General features: G+C 43.9%; 1 protein-coding gene across 1 annotated transcript in view; it reads left to right on the forward strand.

Annotated features, from left to right (window-relative positions):
- The window catches only part of SND1 (staphylococcal nuclease and tudor domain containing 1), a 444,392-nt gene that overhangs the window by 238,984 nt on the left and 181,808 nt on the right, over positions 1–23,600 (forward strand). Inside the window, exon 13 of the mRNA XM_066362596.1 lies at positions 8,138–8,248. Coding sequence (XP_066218693.1) covers positions 8,138–8,248 — 111 coding nt within the window. The remainder of the gene's footprint in view (positions 1–8,137; positions 8,249–23,600) is intronic.

A 23,600-nucleotide genomic window follows, 5' to 3' on the forward strand; every position in this document is an offset into this window, starting at 1 on the left:
GTCTTCATCACTCACTTTTAAAACCCTGGTCCCTAGGTATTGTTGGTTTTATTTCTTTTCCTCCCAAACTGAAGAGGACTGTTGGTTCTCAGTGGGGCATGGCCTTGGGCTGGAGAGGCCTTTCTCTGTGCTCAGGAGTAGTCCTGTTCTTTATAATGAGGTTTGGATGAGTCTGTGCCATAGGGTTCAAGGATTTATCTCCTGCAAGCAGTACTTTTTTCATGAAATAACTCTTTCTTTTTTTTCTTCTTTCCATCTCTTTTCTTTCTACTTTCTTCCCTTTTTCTTCCTTCCTTCCTTTTTTCTTTCCTTCTTTGTTTCTTGATTTTCATATCTTATCTCCATTCTCTAGAAAATGCTCTCATGAGAAGAGCAGTTGTGTTTAGAACCTTGTACATATTCTGAGTGCTCGTTAAACATGAAGTAAAACTTACTGGACAGTTACGTCTGAAGAGTGCTTTTTCACGTGACCTGCTTCGAAGGCTGTTCCAATAAGTCCCATTCCACACTTGCCTAGTCTTGTGTCTGGCTTTCTGGAGTCAGGTTGCTCTGTGGGTCATGCTGTGTCTAACCATAGCTGTCAGGTAACTGTCAAAAACAGTTACCTTTGGCTCTTAGAGCCTGCCCTAAGACTCCGTGTGCCTTAATACAACCCTTGATAATCATTGCGGTTTTCCTCTCATTTTATCCTAGTTTCCAAAGACTGGGTAGTGACATCAAGGCATTTGAATCCTCTTCGTTTTCAGTCTGTCATGCATTCTGGGAAAGGTCCTAGCCACTGCACAGGACCTCTGGTGGGGCTGCTGGTGGTGATCCTGAAGACAAGACTTGTTAAATAGACAAAGGTGGAGATAAGAGTAAAAAGATAAAAAGAAAAAAAAAAAGATTTTAGATATTTTTAGAATTTTACATTGGTTCAAGGGAGAACTGAAAAAAAAACAGGGAAGACAGTAGGAGAGAGATTTGGTAAATCTATAAAGGATGTTGTGCCACCTCAGATGTTTCTAATTATTGATGCTTCTAAAACAAGCCTACATATGCTGCTCGGTTATGTGGGAAGCACCTCCTGGATGTATTTTAAGAAAAAATGGGGGAAATTATAGTTTTAGATTTGTGGGAATTCACGTCACGGGAGACTAGAACATGAAAGACACTGGGTGGGAGAGGTCAGTTGTGACCGTGTGGAGGTGTCATCGTGCAAGCTTTTGGAAGCTACCTGCTGCTCTGTAGGACTTTTCTCCTAGTTTGGGGCCAGGTTGAAAAGCACTAACTTAATAGAAGAGATTTGTTTATTGTCAGTTGTTTGCAGATCCCTGTCATCTAGAGTTTCACTCTCCCTGTCATCTAGAGTTTACAGGCTCATTAGGTCAGCCTATAAAAACCAAGTCTAGCTCAAGCCTGAACTTGTCTGGTTCCTGTGGATCAGAGGTCCCCAGACTTTTTACACAGGGGGCCAGTTCACTGTCCCTCAGACCGTTGGAGGGCCGCCACATACAGTGCTCCTCTCACTGACCACCAATGAAAGAGGTGCCCCTTCCGAGAGTGCGGCGGGGGGCTGGATAAATGGCCTCAGGGGGCCACATGCGGCCCGCAGGCCATAGTTTGGGGACGCCTGCGTGTGGATAGTAGATCTCCTCATATGAACCTATAGAGAATGGAGGCTTTGGGCCATTAGCCATTTATCATTGTCCCCACTTTGTGGAAAGCCCACATTTTACATATTATATGAGTAAAAGTGGACCTGATACTCTTTTTTTAATGGTATTTTTAATTTATTTTTATTGATTGATTGATTGATTGATTTGAGAGAGACATTGATTTGTTGTTGCACTTATTTATGCATTCATTGGTTGATTCTTGTATGTGCCCTGATTGGGAATTGAACCTGCAACCTTGGCATGTCAGGATGACTAAGCAACTGAGCTACCCGACCAGGGCCTGGACCTAATACTCTGAAGAAAAGAGTTTGTCAGTCTTCCTGCTTTCTGCTTCCTTATCGAAGCCTTTGGTGACCTCCTCCTCCTCCTCGCTTGTCTCTAACTTGGTTGCACAGAAAGATGTCAGCATCATGAAGCTTCCGTGTTGCTCAGCCCCACAGCGGAGCGTCCCTGTGGAGCTGAGAAGTGAGCCAAGCAGTCTGTTAGGTTAGAAATCAATGTTGGAACCCTGTCAGCTGGGGATCTTCATCCTAGAACTTGTGAGGAAGCCTGTCTTTGTGGTGAAGGTGCAGCCATTGTGAAAAGGAAATGGAGGTGGTTTCCAGCACAAGACAGAAGTCTTTAAGGGTCACAAATGACAGAGGCCCAGACTCGTGCCCAGTGTCTTGTTGGATCTATGTTCTCTCAGTAAATAGCCATGCGATGCATTTCGTGCACAGTTTATAAAATTTGACCACAAGGCCTTGACATTATTTTTTCTTTTTTTCATTAGTGAGATCGATAGGGGGAGAGAGAAGCAACAATTCACTGTTCTATTAGTTCCCTTTAGTTGTGCGTTCATTGGTTGATTCTTATATGTGCCCTGACCGAGGATCAAACCCGCCATCTCTGCATTTTGAGAGAACACTCTATCCTCTGAGCCACTCAGCCAGGGCCAAGGCCTTGAAATTATTGTAAAGAAATTGTATGGGGAGTGTATTTTTGTGCATGCATGTGCACATGAGATATGTGTCTCTGCTGTAGATGATGTTACTGTTACAAATGAATTGAGCTGTTAATTATCTTTCAACCCTTTGCTTTAACCTTGACTGAAATACTATACATTGTAGAGGCATTTCTTTATGGGCTTGCTTTATTCTCAGTATGTGCCCACATGTCTGTTTGCCTTAAGGAAAATATTCTGCTTTTATAATCTCCACGGACACCTCAGTGACTGATAAGATGTAGATGGTTTTTAAGTGGAATATGTTAAGCTCAAATAGCTAGATAGAGATCTATGAGCCAGAGCCATTGAGAATTATGTTATCTTTGTTCCCATGAAGAATGAAGGGGTGTGTGTGCGCGCGTGTGTTATGGTATCATTCCTTATACCCGTTCTTTTGAAATACTTATCCATTTAACCCAGGTCCTTTTTTGTTGAGTGGTGTATTCCCTTTAAATTAGCTCTATTGTTAGGCACCAAATCATGGAAGTCACAGAATTATGAGTAAGTGTTGTATATACAGAGGAGCTTTTTCTTATGAGTAAAAAATTAAGGCTAATGCAAGCCAGGTTTCCCACAGTCAGAGAAGGGAGGTATTAATATGGGAGGGAAGAAAACTAAAATGAACCCTGTAATGTTGGTTTAGGATTGTAGATAACTGTGTGAACTCATGGTTCAGGTTTTCTGAGAAGTCTATGGCAAATTGGGACTAGATATGCGAGAGATTAATAGGCGAAATTTCTCAGGGCTCTAGACCAGGCCCAGGCTGGGAAGTCATCAGACCACAGTGGGACCTTAGCCCGGGGGGGAGGGGGAGAGGAAGGAATGTTGAATTGGAAAAATGTAAGCTGTAGGACAGTCAGTTGTAAGTTTCTGCAAAGCAGATGTGTCCTCGAGCCAGGGGCCCATCAGAGGAGTCCCAAGACTGCGCTAGGCCGGCCATGGTGTCTCTGCCGTGCTCAGTCACTGCTCGGAGCAGCTGGGGAGGGGGGGGAGCTCGGCCCTGGCTGAAGCAGTGATGGATTTCCGAGCACAGCAGCTGTGACTGTCAGTCAATTATGCTTCCTGCAGTCAGAGATCCGAGAGGCACATTTTCATGACTGCCACACATGGTTTTCCATAGTAACAGAAATAAATGTATAGAAAAGAAATAATGATGTAAGTGTGGGCTTGCTTAGATAAATGGCTGAGTTCAGAGCCACAGAAAACAGCACAAGACAAGCCTGGAATGTGTTGTGCTAGAAATCAGGAAATGCTCAAAGAACAATGGGGACACGTCCACAGGACACGGAAGCCCACTTAACCCAATTCCCACTAGCCGAATTGGGAACAATTTCATCATCAAAATAAATAGTGCTAGTAGTGGATTATAACCCTTTGAATAAAATGAGAGTCCATGAGTTTATACTGATACAAATAAATAAATGAATAACTTGGGGTTGTGAGGGCTGAAAATTACATAGTTTAAAGTATCTTCTCACAAAATACCTATTAATTATAAAGAGGAAAAAGTTACTTTACAGTGAAGAAGCCTGGGAGACACTATCCTGATGAAGTGATCAAAGTGAGCATCGATAGTGAATTATACATCATTTCAGAGGAGGCTAAGGGAACAATACAGCAGCTCTTCCGTGATGTTCCTGCCAAAGATGCATGACTTGCATCTGATCACCGTGGAACATCAGAGAAACCAAATAAGTGGTCTGTATTCTTTAGAGTGTCAAGGCCACGCATGATACTCGAAGATAAAGACCGAGTATGTGTTTCATACTAAGGAGACATGACAACTAAATATAATGCCTGATTCTGAACTAGATCCCTTTTTTCCTAAGTACTTTATTGGCAAAATGTAAGCTGTAGGACAGTCAGCTTACATTGGAACAATTGGCAACATTTGAGTAGGGTTTGTGGATGGTAGTAAGGTGTTCATGTTGATATCTTGGTTCTAATTCCTTGTATTTTGATTAAATAAGAAAATGTCCTGGTTTGTAGAAAACACACATTTTAAAGTATTTGGGGGTGATAGTACACCTGATTCCTTGCCTTTGAACCACTTTCAGATGGTTCAGAGATGGAGGGCATGTTCTTATAGTATGTATAACTTTTCTGTAAGCTAGATTGTTCCAACATTACACATACATATATACATATATGTGTACATACACAGTGTTAAGTAGTTTAGTGATTTTATGTAATTATCTGACCTATCAATATATAGTTTGTTACTTCCAATCTTAGAGTTGGCAGATTACCAGGACCCCATGGTTTCAAAGGTATCCTTATTATTAAAAGATATGTGCTTATTAAACAACCTGCTTACTGTGGAAACGAGTGGGAGGGGGACATTCTAACTACAAAGATTTTTTGAGAAAGCCCATAAATGAGACCTATGTTGGTTGTGTTTCTATCATCTGATCATGTCTAATGGAAACTTCACTTTTAACAGAACCTGAATTTCTCTTTTAGTTTAGAGAAGCAGTTCAATCCCAGCACTAATTCTCTTTGTGTTTCTAGCTGATAGAGAGATGACTTCCTGTTAGACTTCCAGGGCTGTTAGTATCTTTTTTGTATGCTGATTGTGAATTATCCAGTCAAGCCAGACATGTGTAATTGGAGTGGAATTACTGATACACTCAAGAAAGCAGAACTTATAAATTTGTCTAAAGCAGCATAATGTTTGGCACATAACTTAATGTTCTCTCTTCTCGCTGGGCAAATGATCAACACACCAGTGTTGGTTTCTGAGCCATCTTTGGCCAGGGGAATATCTCCTGACCTTTCATTAGCAGTCAAAAGAAATGAATGAGAGTCAAATCCGTGGGTCTAGGCTAATTCCATTTTCTTTCCATCCCTTTCATTCTCTCTAAGTTCAAGTCTTAGATAATGGAGAGGAGAAAGACAAAAGCTGGTGAGGCATCTGTAGAAAGCTTTTGTCCTTAATTCTGTTCTCAGCAAACTCGGCTAATATGTATATACTTAGGATAATAAATAATGTTTCAGTGCTATGCTTCCAAAATAATTAGGTGTTTTCTCTGATATTTCAGAGTCTCTCAACATTTTCATAATGTGCTGTGATTTTGTCACATTGAAAAAATGATTTATCTTAAAGAAGCTCAATTATTTCATCCAGAAAATGTATACTGTGTACTTTCTGCCCAGTGTGGTGCCATCCCCCATGGTACAGGATTAGAGAGAGGCAGCCCTTGCCCTGTCAGACCTGCTCATTTATTCCGGAAGGTAGACTCCAGGGGTTCCCGTGGGGCACCCACGCCAAGGAGAAAGTACATGGGATGTGATTCTCTCATGCCTGGCTCATAGTAAATGCCCAGTAATGATGGTGGTTATTATTATTTCATGTGTTTTTACTCTCCTTACTGCTAAGCGCCAGCACCACAACTGTTCCTCCAGGAGACATCTGTAATTAGGGATATGAAGCTAAGAGAATATGGCTTACACTCTGAACTTCAGAGAGGAAGGAGGGGAGGGCAGTGGGCCGGGTGTGGAGTTTGGAGATCCGAGGCCTTAACTGGCCTGTGGACGTTTGCTGACAGGATACAGCAGGTAGCAGCCATGTGGAGATGGGGACTATTGTGCCATGCAGGGCTCAGTAATTCTGTGAATTGATTTGAGCGGCATTAATAGGAGTGGATCATTAAACATTTGTGCTGTTTTGCTTAGTATTCTCTAGCTTTTCAGATAGAAGCCTATGTGTGTGAATTTTTTCTGGCCTGCTTTGTCATTCCAACTTTCTCCACCAGGCCCCATGTATTGACTGAAATGTCAATGCGCACTAATTCAGAATGCAGTAACAAATATGTCTTTGTTCTTCTGGCATTTCAAATTGCTCCGACATCACAGCCTGTCACAGTGGAGCTCCCCCCAGTTTTCTCTCTAGCTCCTTGGTGGGTGGAGCCTCTCTCCTGCCCTGTTGGGGCTTCATGGTGACACCCTTAAAGTCTCACCATACATCAACATCTACAGCTGCTGACTCGGGGCTGGTGGCATTCTCCATGCTGCCAAAGCCAACTCTGATAATGACAGCGTTTGCCAGCGTGCCTGTGCGGTGACTCAGGAGACAGGGTGGCCAGCAGAGCAGCCTCTTTGTGGGAGTGGATTTTGAGAAGTGCTAATTCCGAGGCGGCTCAGAGATATTAATATCGTGCTGGCGGGCGATAAACAGGCAGCAGAGGGGCCGTAATGAGAAAAGCGTCAGCCACAGCGTCTTTCCCTCATTCCCTTCCTGCACACACGGTTTTCTATTTTCCATCTTTTAAAAAAGTAAGCCCCTGCGCATTGGTGAAGAGAACCTGTACTGAAATGGGCTTAAACATGCACAGAAAGTGGTTAGTTCAGCTCCCAGCCTCTCCACAGTCTGAGTCTCCAAGCACACCAGTGTGTTACGAGTTAACTGCATTTCCAAACACTAAATCATGGCATATGGTACAGTAGCCTATTGCTTCGCATCCCCCTCCCTAAAGGGCAGCTAACCAGATGGTTCGAGTGGGGCCGTTCATGTAATTATGACAGACACAAAGAAAGACATAACCACCACTCTCCCCAATAATATCATACCTCCTGAATTCCAGGACTTGCTACAGAGAATTTTTGATCATTTGTTTTTGAGAGTCTGATTGCTTTGATCAAGGTCCCTTCCCAGGATGAGGAGTAATGTACAGACAAGGAGAGTCATGTCCAGCTCACTCTCCTCTGGTTAGTGGATATAGGTCACCTACAGTGCCACCTCTTTCCGATCCCGGTGAAGGCAAGAAGCTTCAACACAACTGAGGATTGATTTAAGAAGGCAGCTAAATGTCTGTAGTCTATATAGTCCTGAAAGAACTGTTGGGAATATTCTCCAATGCTGGTCCTCTCAGATTTTATTTGTTCCTAAGAACTTTTATTAACCACGTTTCCCCAGCCCTCCCCCACAGTTCATTCATAGCCTTACCTTCTGCTGCCTGTTTGTGTGGGAGAACCACAGCCAGGAGGTCTGAGCAGGAGCACACTGAGTGTTAGTTAAACCAAATGTTTCTAACACCGCCAACCTGGAGCAAGACATTTTCTACTTATAGTATAGGCTAGAAAGGAGATTTTGAGAAATTTAGGTCGTGTGTGTGTGTGTTTGTGTGTGTCTGTGTTTTAAATCAGTGTGCCTGATGTTTTAGAACAGACTTTTCTTGAGGGTAGTGGCTTGTTTATAACCTTCTGTAAATAGCCTGGCCGAATGTGGGCTTCTTATAGATATTTTCTGCTCATTTTTATGTATGGATTGATATAGCATCTGACTGTACTAGCCAAAAATGTGCTGAGCTAGGGAACTTTGTTATTCCATCTTTTATTTGGATTTCTAGCTTAGCAACTGATTGGTCTTCAAGTCCCCTGCCTCTCCCTCCCTCTGCCAGGACCCGTTAAGACCTCCAGGTGCTAACGTATTATTTCTGTTGACTGAGCCCCATATGCACTTCTGGTGCTCACTGACCTATCTTTTCTGTTGCAGAAACATTGCAGAGGCCCTTGTCAGCAAAGGTCTGGCCACAGTGATCCGATACCGGCAGGATGACGACCAGAGGTCCTCTCACTATGACGAGCTGTTGGCCGCCGAGGCTAGGTGAGACGGGTAATTATAAAGTAAACACATCGGGATCCATGGCCCCACTTTTTTCTTTCCCAGTGGCCTGCCTAACCTTGAGCAGAATGTTGGGGGAACTAATAGGCTGAGAACGCCTGTATCCTCTTAGTCCAGTTTTCCCCGTGAAAGAAGGGGCTCACTTCAAACTTGCCGTCTAGCCTTGGGGAAGCACAGTTGGGCCTCTGCTTTAAATCTGCGGAATAGGTATATATTGGAGCTGATCTTTCTTTGTAGATCAAGGGCTCTGTAAGATACCCCTGTCGTCACTGTGCTGTCACCATTCCCTGGCCGAACAGTGACGCCCTGCTTCCCTGTGCAGGACGTTTACCTCAGGTTCTTCCCTCCGGGGGCCCCAGCTCCCCGGCCCCTCCTTGATCACCTCTGACCTTTATTCATGTACAAAGGAAATGAAAACATTTATTAGGAAATGAGTTTTGCTTTCCCACTTCTGACAGCTGGCAGGAGAGCATTTGAGAAGCCCTGTGACATTTTACTTTTGTCCTTCATCCCTGTGGCTGGTTGCCCCAAGGACATGCATTCTGCTCAGCAGTATTTTTTACCAGTGATATTCCTCAAGGCTTTACTCCCAGAGATGGCTGTCACTGGGTGGTGCTAGTAAGTGAGTGATTCCCAGACTTCCCAGGAAGCACAGCAAGAACTGAGCCACTATTGCCAAACTGACTTGGATAGCTCAGCAGAGGGCTCGAGACTTGACCAAAATATATCCATTGTTTTTAAGGCATTGCAGGTGCTTGCCTCAGCCATTTCTCCATGACCTAGTGCTGATTGAGTTTTAGGAGTTTGTTAATTGCCAGATTATGCTCTATAGTTAGAGGAGGGATGTGTTGGGGCACATTGTTATCTAGACTTCAGACTGTCATTGAGGTCACTTCTCTTGCTCTTTGACACAGAACATGGCCCTGATATGTGACATTTACCTCTCACACCATGTCACATCCTGATGCGAAGAGCATTTGTAGAATGCCACACAGAATGTCAGCTAAGAAATCACCTGTCAGACTGCTGCAGCTTTCTGGATTCTTTTTTGTGGCCTTTTCCCAATGGGCTCTGTCTGGGACCTAATTCTTGAGCACAAAGTTGGTGAAAATACCAGTATTTTTGGTCATTCAGGCCAGTATATACTGGTCACTAATGGCTAGTATAAAATAATAAGGCAGCGAGTCCACAAATGGTGTTTTTCTTAAGCCTTCCTCACATCCTCATTTTTCTCTCCGTCTGTGTTGGCATTAGGTCAACTAGGCCGAAAGAACCTATCATGGGAAATGTGGCTTCATGTCTCTTAAGTGCTACTTGATGATCTAGTTACCCTAGGAAATGGACGATTAGACTGGACTCAAGGTGAGGTTTGGGGGTGGGTCTGTGCTGGATGTGCTCAGCTTGATCAGGAGGTGACTTGAAACAGAAGTTGTGTGTTCCCAGCGTAGCGGAACACCTAGCAGTACAGTGGGATCTAGAATCCTGTGTTCTGTCCTGGCTTCACTGTGCCGCTCGTGAGTATTTTATTCGGACCAGCAGGTAAGCATGAAAATAATTTGCATAGCTGCTCTGGAAAGAGAGGCCACCACAGGCTCTCTTCTTATGCTGTTGGAAGTAGCTGTGTTGTGCTATAGTGTTGAATGTGTAGATGGTGAAATATTTGAAGTTTTAGGTTATAAGAAGGAAACAGCCTCTTTAGTACTCAAATACCGAGCAGAAGGACTGTAATAAGACACTGGCCTGCAGAAACGCTGAGCTGCCCGGAGATAATTGTGTGGAGCCATTGCTCTTGGACTGCTGATGGGGAAACTAGCTTCAGGGTCACCACACTGTTGCAGGTTGAGTAAAGGGAGAGAAATTGACCACTTCCTCGAGCCTCCATTGCTCGAAGGCAGTACAGACTTCATAAAGATTTAGGAGACTCGGCCAGCATGAATTTCCTTTGGAGTGGTATGGTCGATGAGCCTCACAGTGGCCAGCTAGTGCTGTCTCTGAATGCTAACCCCCAGTGAGCGAGGTGAAGGAGGAAGATCTGAGAAAGACTGGAAGACCTGCCTGACAGGAATAGTGGTTTTACAGCCATTAATAAATATTTTCAATGCAGAATGCACCACCCTCTTTTAAAATTTTCTTATTTATTGATTTTTTAGAGAGAAAGGAAGAGAGAAAGAGACAAACAGACATCAACTTGGTATTCCACTTATTTATACATTCATTGGTTGATTCTTGTATACGCCCTGACCGGGAATCAAACCCACAACCTCAGCTCTAACCAGCTGAGCTACCTGACTAGGCACCCCCCCCCTTTTTTTTTTTACAGGGACACAGAGAGAGTCAGAGAGAGGGATAGATAGGGACAGACAGACAGGAACGGAGAGATGAGAAGCATCAATCATCAGTTTTTCATTGCGACACCTTAGTTGTTCATTGATTGCTTTCTCATATGTGCCTTGACTGTGGGCCTTCAGCAGACGGAGTAACCCCTTGCTCGAGCCAGCGACCTTGGGTTCAAGCTGGTGAGCTTTTGCTCAAACCAGATGGGCCCGCGCTCAAGCTGGTGACTTCGGGGTCTCAAACCTGGGTCCTCTGCATTCCAGTCTGACGCTCTATCCACTGCACCACCGTCTAGTCAGGCTTTCCCCTTTTTTTTAAATGATAAAGTTGGCCTCACTTTAAGACCACGTGTTTCCTGGCCCTCTGGTTTATTTGGTTTGCCTGCAGTGTGAAGCCCCATTCCCTGTGACGCACTCCTCCTTTTCCCCTTACATTCTTCCGTACTTGCTCCTGTCATGTTACAGCGTGTCAGACCTCTTCTTACATGCTGCTTCTGCCCCTTATCCTGCCTGTCTATTGACTATTATGGGGGTTTAGGGCTATGTTCCCCAAGATAGACTAGCTCTGTTTTATTTTTTCAGTTGAGCTTTGCCTTGTAATTTTATACCCCTGTCGATGGGCTTCCTCTTAGCTCCCAGCCTAGTGTCCTCTGCAGATCTCATTAGCAAGTTGTGTCTGCCTCCCGGGGCCCTGAATAGAGCGCCTAGACAAGAATGGCTTTGGCGTTGACCCTAGGTCTCTCACTGCATGGACTGTCACTTAACTGTCTTTTGTTTACCGTCCTTTAGCTGTTTTTTAATCTTCAGTGATTGCATAGTGAACCAAGCCAATTTGAATTAATTTCCCACGTAAAATTTCTTGAGGTACTGTGTCTAATGCATTAGCAAAGGCCAAATTAATAACATCTGCTGTGTTCATCATAATCATTCATACTGGAACTCGTTCAGTAAATAATAAGCAGCTGAAGGTGACGTTGCAAGATCAGCGTTCTCTTGAGTCTTCCCCACAAGGGTGTTGATGCCAAAAGACTTCTTTGTCTCTGACCCTGGGTGCCTGTTTCTCTGTCTGGTTATCAGTAGTAGTAACAGCTGTGGTGCATGGTGCTCTGCCATTGATTCTACTTTTCAGAGTGCTGCTTGGCCATTAATCCTTTTAGGGGAACATTGTAAGCTTTGGGAAAAGGGCAGCATGTTAACCCATCCTACTTCTCGGGTCAGTGGACCTGCCTGCCCAGGAGCTGATGAGCTTTCTCGGGACTCTGCAACCACTGCGTCCTCTGCTAAGGGGGTCCGATCTGCCAGAGTTTCTCAGGTCATCTGATGGCAGCCCGGGGAGTGTTGCATTATGCATCCATGGGGAGACCAGGTGGGGCAGAAGAGAAATAAGAATACCAGTTTGCAGCCTGTCTACTGCTTCCCAGCATATTCACGTGCCGGCCAGAGCATGCTCATACCTCCTCAGCATCTCTGTTCGGTTTGTGGGCCTGCCAAGCTCTTTTATGCAGATGCCTGCCTGCTTTGGGGAAAGCCTCACTGTGCCTCAGATACAGGGCACATCTAGAGGAAGCCACATCTCTTGGTGAAAGGATGAGTGGACCCCTCCTTCCCAATATGCAGACCTTCTTCTTCTCTAGTCCAGTCGTCTATCATTGTCTGCCTCTTCCCTTGTTACCTATGTCCTGGCAAGATAAGGTTTTGGCATTTTTGTGTGCACTCTCAGGCCTTGCTGCTCTCCTGGGCTCCTTTACTTTTATCTTTGATTTTGTCCAGGGTTCTGAGAGCTCTAGTGCATGTCCTTATTTTTAGTAAAAAGAACTTAGTCTCAGCTAACCCGCATTTCTCGGTGGCACTCCTGAACTTGGTTCTTTTATCTAGAGTCATCATATGGGCTTCGTTGGGTATGTGACATATCATTTTTTTTCTGCACGCTCCTAATTTTTTATTCTCCATCTTGACTTTCCAACATTTCCAGTTCCCAATTAACTTTGTACGTCTTAGTCCCCTGGTCTGCCGCATCCTAGTCTTGATGAGTGGTCCAAACTGAAGGCGAGGCTTTTGACCCCTTCAGAGAATTTCTCATACCCTTCTAGGGACTTTCAATATCCTGAGTCATTATCAGGGCCCTTCTCTCTTTCTAAGGTGTTTGTATACTCTATCCCAGGGGTCTCAAACTCAACTCAGCATGTGGGCCGCAGAGCAAGATCACAGCCATTCGGCGGGCCGCACTAGATCTACAAAAGACAACTGTTACGCAACACTTTTCTCACTGCAGTTGAAAACAACAAAAAAAATCAGTACAACAAGCACAATCGTACATGCAGTTTACTCAGTGTCACAAAACGACCAGAAACTGTAGTTCGCATCACAACTGCTGTTAACTAAGCTAATATCTAGCTAGGATGCTAGAGAAATGAAAAATACAAGTAGGCCCCTAGGCTTACTTAATTTTATCCAAAATATTTTGAACTTCGTGGATTAGTCTGTGGGCCGCACAAAATTGTTTGGCGGGCCTCATGCGGCGCGAGTTTGAGACCCCTGCTCTATCCTGTATATTTGGTATAACATACCTAGTATGGTTTTAAACAGGCTAGAATGTGAATTTCCTTAGCATGCCAGAGAGCTTCCAAGTGGGCTTTGTTGGGCTTGTCATAGACTCTGAAGATGAGCTGGTGATGTTTGCAATTATATCAAAGCCTGGCTATGTGCCTTGTTCTCCTCAGACATCCATACCTGAAGAATGTTATCTGTGTGCATTCTTCTAAAGCTACCAATGATAAAAATGTAATACTTTAAGGTTTTCTAGAAACTGTTAGCCTCTGTGGCTCATTGCAGGGAAACATGGAAGTTTTGTTAGTTTAGAAGCTGGGGCTTTATTTCTTTAAGGCACCTCTTAATTCTAAGGTTTTGTGATACCAAGATAGGATGTGTATATTCAGAGAAGAAAGGGATGCCCCAGCTTAACTGTGGGAAAGCAGTTGTTTTGAACAGTCTGGTGTCTGAGCCAATTTAAATGGATTTAGATTCATTCTGGACATACATAATGAGTTGAGGGCTATCTCGGGAGAAGAGAAGAGAAGAGAAGAGGGCTGGCTCTCTTATCTTTCCGTGTGCTTTCTATTTTTCTCCCAGCACACTGCAGATAAGAAAACTGCGGGTATTGTCCCCTGTCTCTGAGAAGCAAGCGTGAGCCTGCCCCTCTCTCAGCTCTGCCCTGCTGCCTCCCTTCCCCAGGCCCCTCAGGGACTGGGTTCTGATTGAGCAAAGCTTGCAACTCCGCCTTCCTTTAAAAATAAAAACCACCAACTGGTGCTCCTGCCTTGCTGCCTTCTGCATCTCTGGCCTCCAAACCCCATGGACACCAGCCCTTGATTTCAGTCTTAGCAAACTCTTTTGAGTAAGACTCTCTCTTGGCGATGTGATTACCGGGGCTCCGATGGGTCTACCAGTGCCTGTGCGCGTGGAGCGGTGACTGGTCAGCGTGTGCTGCCTTGCACGGAGGTGCTCGCCGTGCCCCTGGGAAAAAAGTGCTCTGGGCATCCCACTCTATTCGCTACAGCAGCTCCACGTTTTTTCTGATTTATAGAAAATTTTCCCTCAAAATTTCAAAAGATTAAAAAAAATCCCACTTTTGCTTAAAAAAAAAAAACTTTTGCTTTATAAGTGCAAAACTTTTTGATAGAATTCTTTCTCTCTGAATCTTTCATTTAACTGGCATTTCCAGTACTGGTTATGAATATAATGTGAAGACTTACTGGCACTTTCTGTTGCAAAGTTAAAACCTCTGACTTGAGAATTCTTTTCTTTTTAAAATTTTATTTATTTATTTTAGCGGAGAGAGAGAGAAGAAGGAAGCAGCAGGTAGCATCAACTTTCATATGGGCCTTGACTAGGCAAGCCTAGGCTTTCAAACCAGCGACCTCAGCATTCTAGGTTGATACTTTATCTACTCCGCTACCACAGGTCTGGCAACTTGAGGATTTTTAAATGGAAGGGCTCAGGACTATTGGTTTGACACAATTCTGATTTGTTCAATATCTTAATAAGCAAGTTTCATCTGCGTACCAGTGCAGTGAGAAAATTGGCGTTGAATTTGAGTGTTTTAAAATTTTAGAACTTATATAGTTTATCACAATGTATAGATTACACGAGTTAACCAGTTCTGCAAGGAAAAAAATCATTTCTCTATTGGGAGCAGTCATTCAAGGCTAGTTTATTTAGCATGTGAGAGCTTTGCATTCATTTCATTTCTTTATTCTCATTTTGTGAGTGGATCCTGGGGCCCAGGCATTGGGGATAATACTAGAGAAGAAAAAAGGTAATAGACTCAAGCCTTACAAAGCATGCAATCTCAAAGGGACAGACATTAAATAACTGTAATAGTGCCTCTAGATATTGCTATTTTTCCTATTTCTTTTCTTACCTGTTTTCTTGGCCCCTCCTCTTTTCTCCGTCTGTGTTAACACTGCCCGCCATACATCTTTTTTATTCCATTTCTCATTTCTATTAAATTTCCCCATGAGAGCATCTCCCTGAAATTCAGCTCTCGTATGCAGCCTCTCTTATCCTCTCAACAGTTTAATGACACAGCTTTAAATAAACCAAGATTTCTCACTTTCAATCTCATGACCTCAACAAGTGAAATTTCTTTTTGTATAAAACTAGCTCCTCCTGAATACTGTTAAAAACAGCTTTGATTTGAAGATTTTCTTTAAAAAAATTTTTTTTAATGTTGACTTTACTGATTTCTGAGAGAGAGGGAGGGAGGGAGGGAGGGACAGGAACATCAATCTGTTCCAGTAGGTGTCCTGACCAGGGATTGAACAGGCAACCTTTGTGCTTCAGGACAAGGCTTTAACCAACTGAGCTATCTGGCCAGGGTGATTTGAAGTTCTTCTCTGTCCTTCTGTGTAGTTGTAGGTTCCTGTAGCACCGGGCACGGTTGGGTCTTCAGCCCAAGCTTCATAGGAAGCTGGAGTTGGGTGAGTCATCTCTGCCCTCTTCCCACGGCTGCAGGTTGAAGCAGCGCTGAGGAGGGAGGCTGCTCTTTCTCTTCAGTGTCTTGATGGTTTCCTTTCTTCTTTAGCCCGGAAGTGCACCGCCCACTCCGTCTGGGCCTTGCAGTGAGGTGTCATGGTCATAAGGTTGCTGCTGGGGTGCAGCATGTGTCAGTGGTGAGGGTGTCACTCTTGGGGAGCAGGGTAGATCAGCTATTGCAAGAGCCAGTGATAACAGGAAAACGTATTCAAAGAGCTGGTGTGGGGAAGTGATTTGACAACACAGCTGAATGTGGGAAATTTAGCTTTTCCCTTTCTTCAGAAAAGATGATGCACTCAACATCCAAATAGCAGTAATCAATCTGCATTTAAGACAGCACAAATGGCCTCTTCTGGAGAGCTGTGTAACGTCTCCATTTCCAAATAGTTTTCTCCTTCAGGATGTTAAGAGGAGCTGTTCACACTCATCCTGCCCTTCTCTTCCCTTCCTACCCCTGTTCTTTCTGATAGAACTCAAACTGTGAGACTTACCGTATGGCCAGTATGAGGGGTGTGGGATAAAGTTGGAACGCATTTGGTTTTTCTTTTGTATACAAAGCTGTGGGTGGTTCTGCCAGGTCATGGTCAAATAATGAACTTGCTCTAATTTTTTTTTATACTCATTAATCTGCACTTATATCCCTTCAGAGGAAGTCATTCTAGAGTCACCATCCTAGATAATTTGGTTTGTCAGTCTCCCTCAGCCCTGTCCTGTTCCCGTTCAGCTACGACCCTTTATCTGTCCAGAGCACCTTGTCCATTCTCTTCCATCACACTGTTCTCTAGGCTAAATGGCTTTTGCTTCTTTCACACAACTCCTAATTATTTGAGGTTTGAATATGTATTTTAAAATTCACCCTGACCAGGTGGTGGCGCAGTGGATAGAGCATTGACCTGGGACGATGAGGACCCAGGTTTGAAACCCCTAGGTCGTCACCTTGAGCCCAGTGGTCGCTGGCTTGAGGCCCAAGGTCACTGGCTTGAGCAAGGGTTCACTGGCTCGGCTGGAGTCCCTCAGTCAAGGCACGAATGAGAAAGCAATCATTGAACAACTAAACTGCCGCAACTAAGAATTGATGCTTCTCATCTCTAAAAAGTAAAAATAAATAAATACAGTTGGATATTATCCTAGTGGGAATATAATTTTAATCCAAAGTAATTTGTAACAATAGAGGGGTAACATTTGACCCTTGACTCTTGAATGTCTTATAACTTGACTTTCTAAAGCAGTCATTCTCAGATTATGGTCCTCAGTCCAACAATGTTATTGGCACTTGGACACTTGTTAGAAATGTGAATTCTAAAGTTCCTCCAAACCAACCCCCACTCTAGACCTACTGAATCAGAAACTCTGGAGCTGAGTCCCTGCAATCTCTTTGTTTAACACATCCTTCAGGTGATCCTGATGCATAGTCAGATCTGAGAACCAGCGCCCTCAGCAACCCTGCCGGCTACAACACAGATCAAAATATATGTCCTTTTAGGGCAGATTCATAACCTTACTGCAGTTAGTTATAATCATGGTTGTAAGTAATAGAGGGCAAGGCTTGGAAGGGACAAGCTTTGGATTTCTTTGAATGTCGCTGTCCTAGTGATGCTCTCCCTGTGGTCACAGCCATCTTTGTTCCCACCAAGTCAGTCAAACAGCTCTTTATTCTCTTTGACTCTTGTCTCTATTGCCTTCCTCATGCTCTGCATTCACGGCTTTTAAATTCAGTTCCTTCTGAGTAGCCTTCAGCAGCTCTTGGCTAATTTAATGTGAAATCATCTTGAGGATTGCTGTGCTTGCTTGATTGGGCTCATCTGCAGTGTGGGGTGGCTGAGTGGGTCAGAGGGCTGAGTCTCTATCACAGATGTCCATAGCCTACTTTGCTCTAAGCCTTAGAAATCTCTCAGGACTGTAGTTCGAATAATTAATCGTTAATACATCAATGCACCAACAGAATTTTATAGCTGCTGGTAAAGGGGAAATCCACTTCATGCTTTCTTTATTTGCAGGATTTTTTGCATCTAAATTTCTTGCAAACTCCCTCATACCTTTCTGTTTTATTGTAAGCTGCCCCTGACTTCCCCTCCAGCTCTGGGCTCGGAAGTTGAGATGGATTACTTCCCATTCCTTTGCTCTTCATCAGATTCAGAGATCCAAATTGCTAGGGAATGGTAATGAATCTTTCCCAGCAGGTCCAGTAAATGTAGCTCATGTTGGAAAAGCCATTTTCCAAACAGTAAGTCTGTTGCTTTTCACTTAAGTCAGAAGACATATTAAAATTTTCTCTGATTTGTTTGCATCACAGTAACAAATATATTTTCAGGTGCACTGAGGATAAAAACAAAAATACATAGTATAGTAGGGATTTGGAGGAGCAAGTAAAAAATTGCAAATATAATTGTGGACGAGTGGGCTTCTGGGGTGCGTGGGAAGGAGCATCTGAATCAAAGGGTTCTCCGCGGATAGAGTGCATGAGGCACGGCTGTTCTACCAGGACATGGAAACAGGATAGCGATTTGCTCTCCTGTCACACAGCAGTCACACTTCTGTGAATCTGTCCTAAGGAATAATTAGTGAGGCACCCAATAGTTTATTTAAGAGTTATTCCTCACCTGACCTGTGGTGTGACAGTGGATAAAGGGTCAACCTAGAATGCTGTGGACACCAGTTCAAAACCTTGGGCTTGCCTGGTTAAGGTACATATGAGAAGCAACTACTACAAGTTGATGCTCCCTGTTCCTCCTCCTCTCCCCTCTCCCCTCTCCCCTCTCCCCTCTCCCCTCTCCCCTCTCCCCTCTCCCTAACTCTCTCCCTCTGCCTCCCTCTTAACTTCTCATGGCATTATTTATGGTACTGCAAGATTATATTCACATAAATAACTAGCAATAGAAAATTGATTTAATTAAGAGCCTGTATCCATATGATGGCTATATGTGCATCTGTTAAAAATTATGTAGAAAATGAACAAAGGGAAGTATTCATTTAGTTATTGTTTTGGAGGGGGGGTACTGCCAAACTTTTCCCACATTTTTCTTACATGTAAGTAGGTGAGCATGTGTGTATAAGCACTTAGAAATTATGTTAATGATGCTTATCTTGGAATAGAATTATGGATCATGGTTATACCAAATTTTTTTTTTGATGGCCACTTATTGCCTCTGCAATCTAGACACTAAAAATAATAAAACCAATGTCACGGAGGTACTCCTAAGCTGTCATTGCATCTGATCACCCCTTTCTGAGGCCTGTCCTCTCTTGGAGACTTTAGGCTGATGTTGACCTTTTCTACTCAGAATTTATAGTCCCAGGTCCTGATTGGGCCCGTGTCTCTGTTTGCTGGTGTTTCCCATCAGACCAGCCCTGGGACGTCTCTGGGGGTTCTCTGGCGCAAAGCTCCTAGCTTTTCCTCTTCTTACTAAGCGCTGCAAGTCAGTTGTCATACCAGGCACAATACCATGTGTCTTCATTTCTTCTTATATTAATTTTAGATGAAATGATGACCTAGAGTCCTTTGTTATTTGCTTCACTGCCTCATAATGCCTACTGACTCATTAGTCTGCCCCCCTCCCCTTGACTGTAGGACTCAATTTCCTCATTTCCAGTCTGCATACGCTCCGTCTTTTCTGTCTTTCTTATCAGTAATTCTGATTTCATTGAAGGTGCAGCTGCATAATTGTAGCGCCCCCACCTACCATTCGGCACCTGTGCCTGCCCTGCATCTTATTTTCTGAATGTCAGGACCTTGTCGCTTCCTCTAGCTGCCCAGGAGCCAGTAGGGAGACCCCCCCCCCCCCCCAGATTGCTTATTGTTGCTGTGTTTCACTGATACCTGTATTTGGTTCACGCTGCAGCTCTGTGCTCATCAGTGTGACCTGAAACAGTGAGAGGTGCTTTAGGAGGTGAGCGAGTCACTCACTCTTTGTTCTGCTTTTTAGCCTTTCCAGTATGGTCTAGCAGGAGTTTCATACAGTCCTGCCACGCTGTTCTGGTTTACTGTTTACTGTTTATGGTGCTCAGAGCTTTGTTCCCAGCCGCTGCCCATTTTCTCTGCCTCTAGGAGACTTGCTGGAGGAATGCCATGCTTCCATTCTTGATGCACTTCTGCTTCTGTTCAGAGGCCAGGCTTTAAGTTCTTGTGCCCTGTACCATCCCGAGTAGTGAAACCAGCATGCCTAGAACTGGAGCTCGCACCCTGAAAGTGTGCATCCCTTGGCCAGCAAGCCTCACCCCTGCCCTGCAGTCACTCAGTGTTATCTGTTTCTCCAGTTTGAAATATTTTCCACGTTCTGCATTAGTCAGTCACCAGGCATTTGTTCAGCTTTACTGGGCACACAGTAATTGAACTAGATGGCCTTGCATTTATATAACTATGTGAACATAGCTCTGTGTTAAATACAATAACAAATATTGAGGACAAATTCCTAACCCTCAATGGGCCTGAATTCTAGCTATAGAGAGCAAGATTAACACAGGATGCACTTTGAAAGTAATACGTTGCAATTTATAATTACATGCTGAACAGAGCCTGCCCTGCCTCCACATGTATGTTTATGTAATTCCACTACCATTCCAAAGTCATTTGTAAATACTCCCAGCATACAAACTGAGGCTTATCTAGGGCCCCAGGTTAAGAATTTCTGATGTGATAACTGTTATGATTGTAATGAGGTTGTTGCTACAGGTAAGTTATAGCTCTTTTTATTCTATACTTTAGACTTGGAAGGGCACACTTAATGAATAACTTTTGTGTAGAGACTTGGAGAAAATGGGCCTAAGTGGAGTGATGTAGCAACCACGTAATGATATAAGCTGGGAAGAGACCCAGGAAAGCCAAGCATTACAATTCCCACCTGATGTCATAGCCTGGTGGTCTTTGTTTTGGGTGGCAGTCAGCAGCACAATGATGAAATAGATTTTGATGAGAAGCCCCGTGGCAGTGGAGCACAGTGTCGCCTCAGAGTAGTGTGCAGAATCAGACGGGATCGAGGGAATCTGGTTAAAATATTCCTGATATTCTCTGGACTACATTGGTGAGGGCCTGGCCCAGCAGGGTTACAGAAGAGCCCAGTGAGTACAATCAGAAAGGAAGAAAGTGTTGGATGGCAGCGGGGAAGAAGCAGACTTGAGGGACGTTTTGGGTCTTCATTACCAAGAAAGCATTGTTTAAGGGAGATTATGGTTCAGGGGCTCCTGATGCTCCCAGCCCCACAGCTTCCCTGCCTTGTATTCCCTGCTCACTTCTGTTGTGAGCCCTTTCTGCTTCCCATCACTTTTTTTCTTTAACTATCTTTTTACCCCCAAAATTCTTTAATACCTTAAAATATACATGATATACATGTTCTTTAACTATCTTTTATATGTGAAAGTATTTCTGTTTGTGAAACTGTTGGGGGAAAAAAATCACATATATTATTTTAACATTTTAGGATAGGTCATAGATACTCCCAGCATTCTAAGTGTGAAGCTTACCTATGTCCCCAGGTTAAGAATTCTGTGGTGTGGCCTGACCTGTGGTGGCGCAGTGGATAAAGCGTCGACCTGGAAATGCTGAGGTCGCCGGTTCGAAACCCTGGGCTTGCCTGGTCAAGGCACATATGGGAGTTGAAGCTTCCAGCTCCTCCACCCCTTCTGTCTCTCCTCTCCTCTGTCTCTTCCTCTCCTCTCTAAAATGAATAAATAGAAATTAAAAAAAAAAAAAAAAGAATTCTGTGGTGCAAGAGCTCTGTTGGTTACAGCATCATCCTGAAGCGCAAAGGTTGCTGGTTCGACCCCCAGTTAGGGCACACACAGGAACAGTTCAGTGTTCCTGTCTCTCTCTCCTTCTCTCTCTCTCTCTCTCTCTCTCTCTCTCTCTCTCTTTCCTTCTTCCCTTGCTAAAACCAATAAATAAAAAAATAATTGAAAATAAAATGAATTCCTGATGTGTTAGATATTTTATGGTTGGTGTTAGGTTGCATCTAACTGTAGGTCCTTTGACTTTCTTTGTAATCACACAAAAATATTTGTTCAGAATAACAACCTACCATCAATGAGTTGAGTTTAAGGCCCTGGCCTGTTGGCACAATATGAACTGTTAATGTGTAAATGGTACCCTGGAGAGCATTGGTCTGCAGGGTTTTTTTGTCTGAGTAAGGGACCCCAAAACCTAAGAGCAAACCCTATATCATTGCGTAAAGCTTTTGAGAGTCTAATCCTGTTGTGCTGGGTAGTGGGGGTAATCTGGTTTTAACAGCTGATGGTTTTATCATCTAGTGGGGAGGCAGGCATGAGTGAGAATTTTAAACTTTGCCATTTAAAGAAAGAAGAGTGTTTCTAGTGATTAGAATGGGATTCTGTTCCCACACTGTAGCTTCTAAAAGCTTCTAGAAGCAACCTAGAAAACTGAGTTTTTATTTCTCTTCCTACCTTTCCCCCTCTGTGTAAATGTGGATGCATGCTCGCTTTCCCTGGCTTGGGTGAGCTCTGTGCGTTACTGACACTGCCGGGGCTTGCCATCTTTGCACTGCTGCTTGGAGAGGGAAGGTTCTGGGAGGAGCTGCGGCAGCCTGCCCCACGGCTTCCTTTCTCCTGGCCGGCCCAGCACCAGCCTGCCTTTGTGAGAAAGCAGCTATTAAGCAGACACAGCAGGAGAAGTTTAGAAGTCAGGAGTTTCATTCCTTGCCTAATGAAAAGGGATGTTGAGCTGTGGTTGCAGCCTGCAGGGACAGGGAATGTGGAGGGGGGTATTGGGCTTGCTCTGTGGAGCAGGTTATCAGTGGAAGCAGACCTACAAGCTGTCTACCCTCCCATGTTTCAAAGAGAGCGCTCCCAAACTCATCCCAGAGAAGCTGGGTTGTATAAGATGCCGGGGGCGGGGCACTGAGAAGTAATGACAAGGCAGCGGAAACTGGATCTTGATTTTATTTACCATCACTACAACTGTTAGGAGGCAGTCATGTCCTGCCTTTCAGTCCTGGAACAAAGATGTATATTACATTCCCTTTGGCAGAGAACTGTGGCAGGCCTGCCCCTCTTGGTGTTGGCTCCTTTCCTCTGAGATACACACGTGAATTTCTACCCCGGGTACTTACCCCTTCCTGTCTTAAGGAAAAGCTCTTGCTGTGGCATTACATTAGCCTTGTGTCAGGCTGGGGGAGGTTTTCTGGGCTGGTTCACCTGGCTCATTTCTACAGCAGTGTGGGATCAAGAACCAGAGTAACGCCAGCACGGGAAGGAGACCCAAGCTGGGTTATATACCATGTAGCTAATTTCTCAGCCCTCACATTTTGCAGCCTGGGTCTAGTGTACCACGTACACTCCAGAGCAATGGTTTTCAACTGCCAGTCCATGGACTGGTACATCACGATGTGCCAGAAATTTCGTGCCCGTTCGCAAAAGAATGAACCACCCTGATGTTGTCTAAAAGTTATGGCGTGCTTCCTAGGTGGGCGTTATATGTATATGTACTTAGTGTTTATGAATTGCTAACTTTCAGTTTTGCCTCTATTTTGTTAATAACGATGAAGATTGTTTCTCAGTTTATATATGATGTTATAATACTACTTTCTTGCTGCCTCTTGAATGTACCTGAAATTGATCTAATTTAGCAATCATAAGTATGAAAAGATTAAGTCTTTGAAGTTTTTTCCATAATTAATGCCTGAATGTAAATGTGTCTGATAATATCCATTTTAGGAACAAAGTAGAGCATAAAGTTATTTTTTTTAAAGACTTAATTTTAAAGAATTCTGGTTTATTTGTTTTTAAATGTCTTACACATGCTGTTATTGTGTTCTTTGGATTGGGGTATTATTTTCCTCCTTGGGTAGCATAGTTAATCTTGGTTAAGTCCTGGATCTCTGCTTACGGCACAGAGCTACTTAGGGTCACAGAATTTTAATTTCTCACCTCACTTCCTCTGCCTGAAGAACCTGTGTCCTAACTTACTGCTCAAGCCCTGTTCCTCCCTCAAATCCCAGGAGGCACTCTCTGGTGCCCAG

Source organism: Saccopteryx leptura, chromosome 2 (genome assembly GCF_036850995.1).
Source record: "Saccopteryx leptura isolate mSacLep1 chromosome 2, mSacLep1_pri_phased_curated, whole genome shotgun sequence".
NCBI classification, from domain to species: domain Eukaryota; kingdom Metazoa; phylum Chordata; class Mammalia; order Chiroptera; family Emballonuridae; genus Saccopteryx; species Saccopteryx leptura.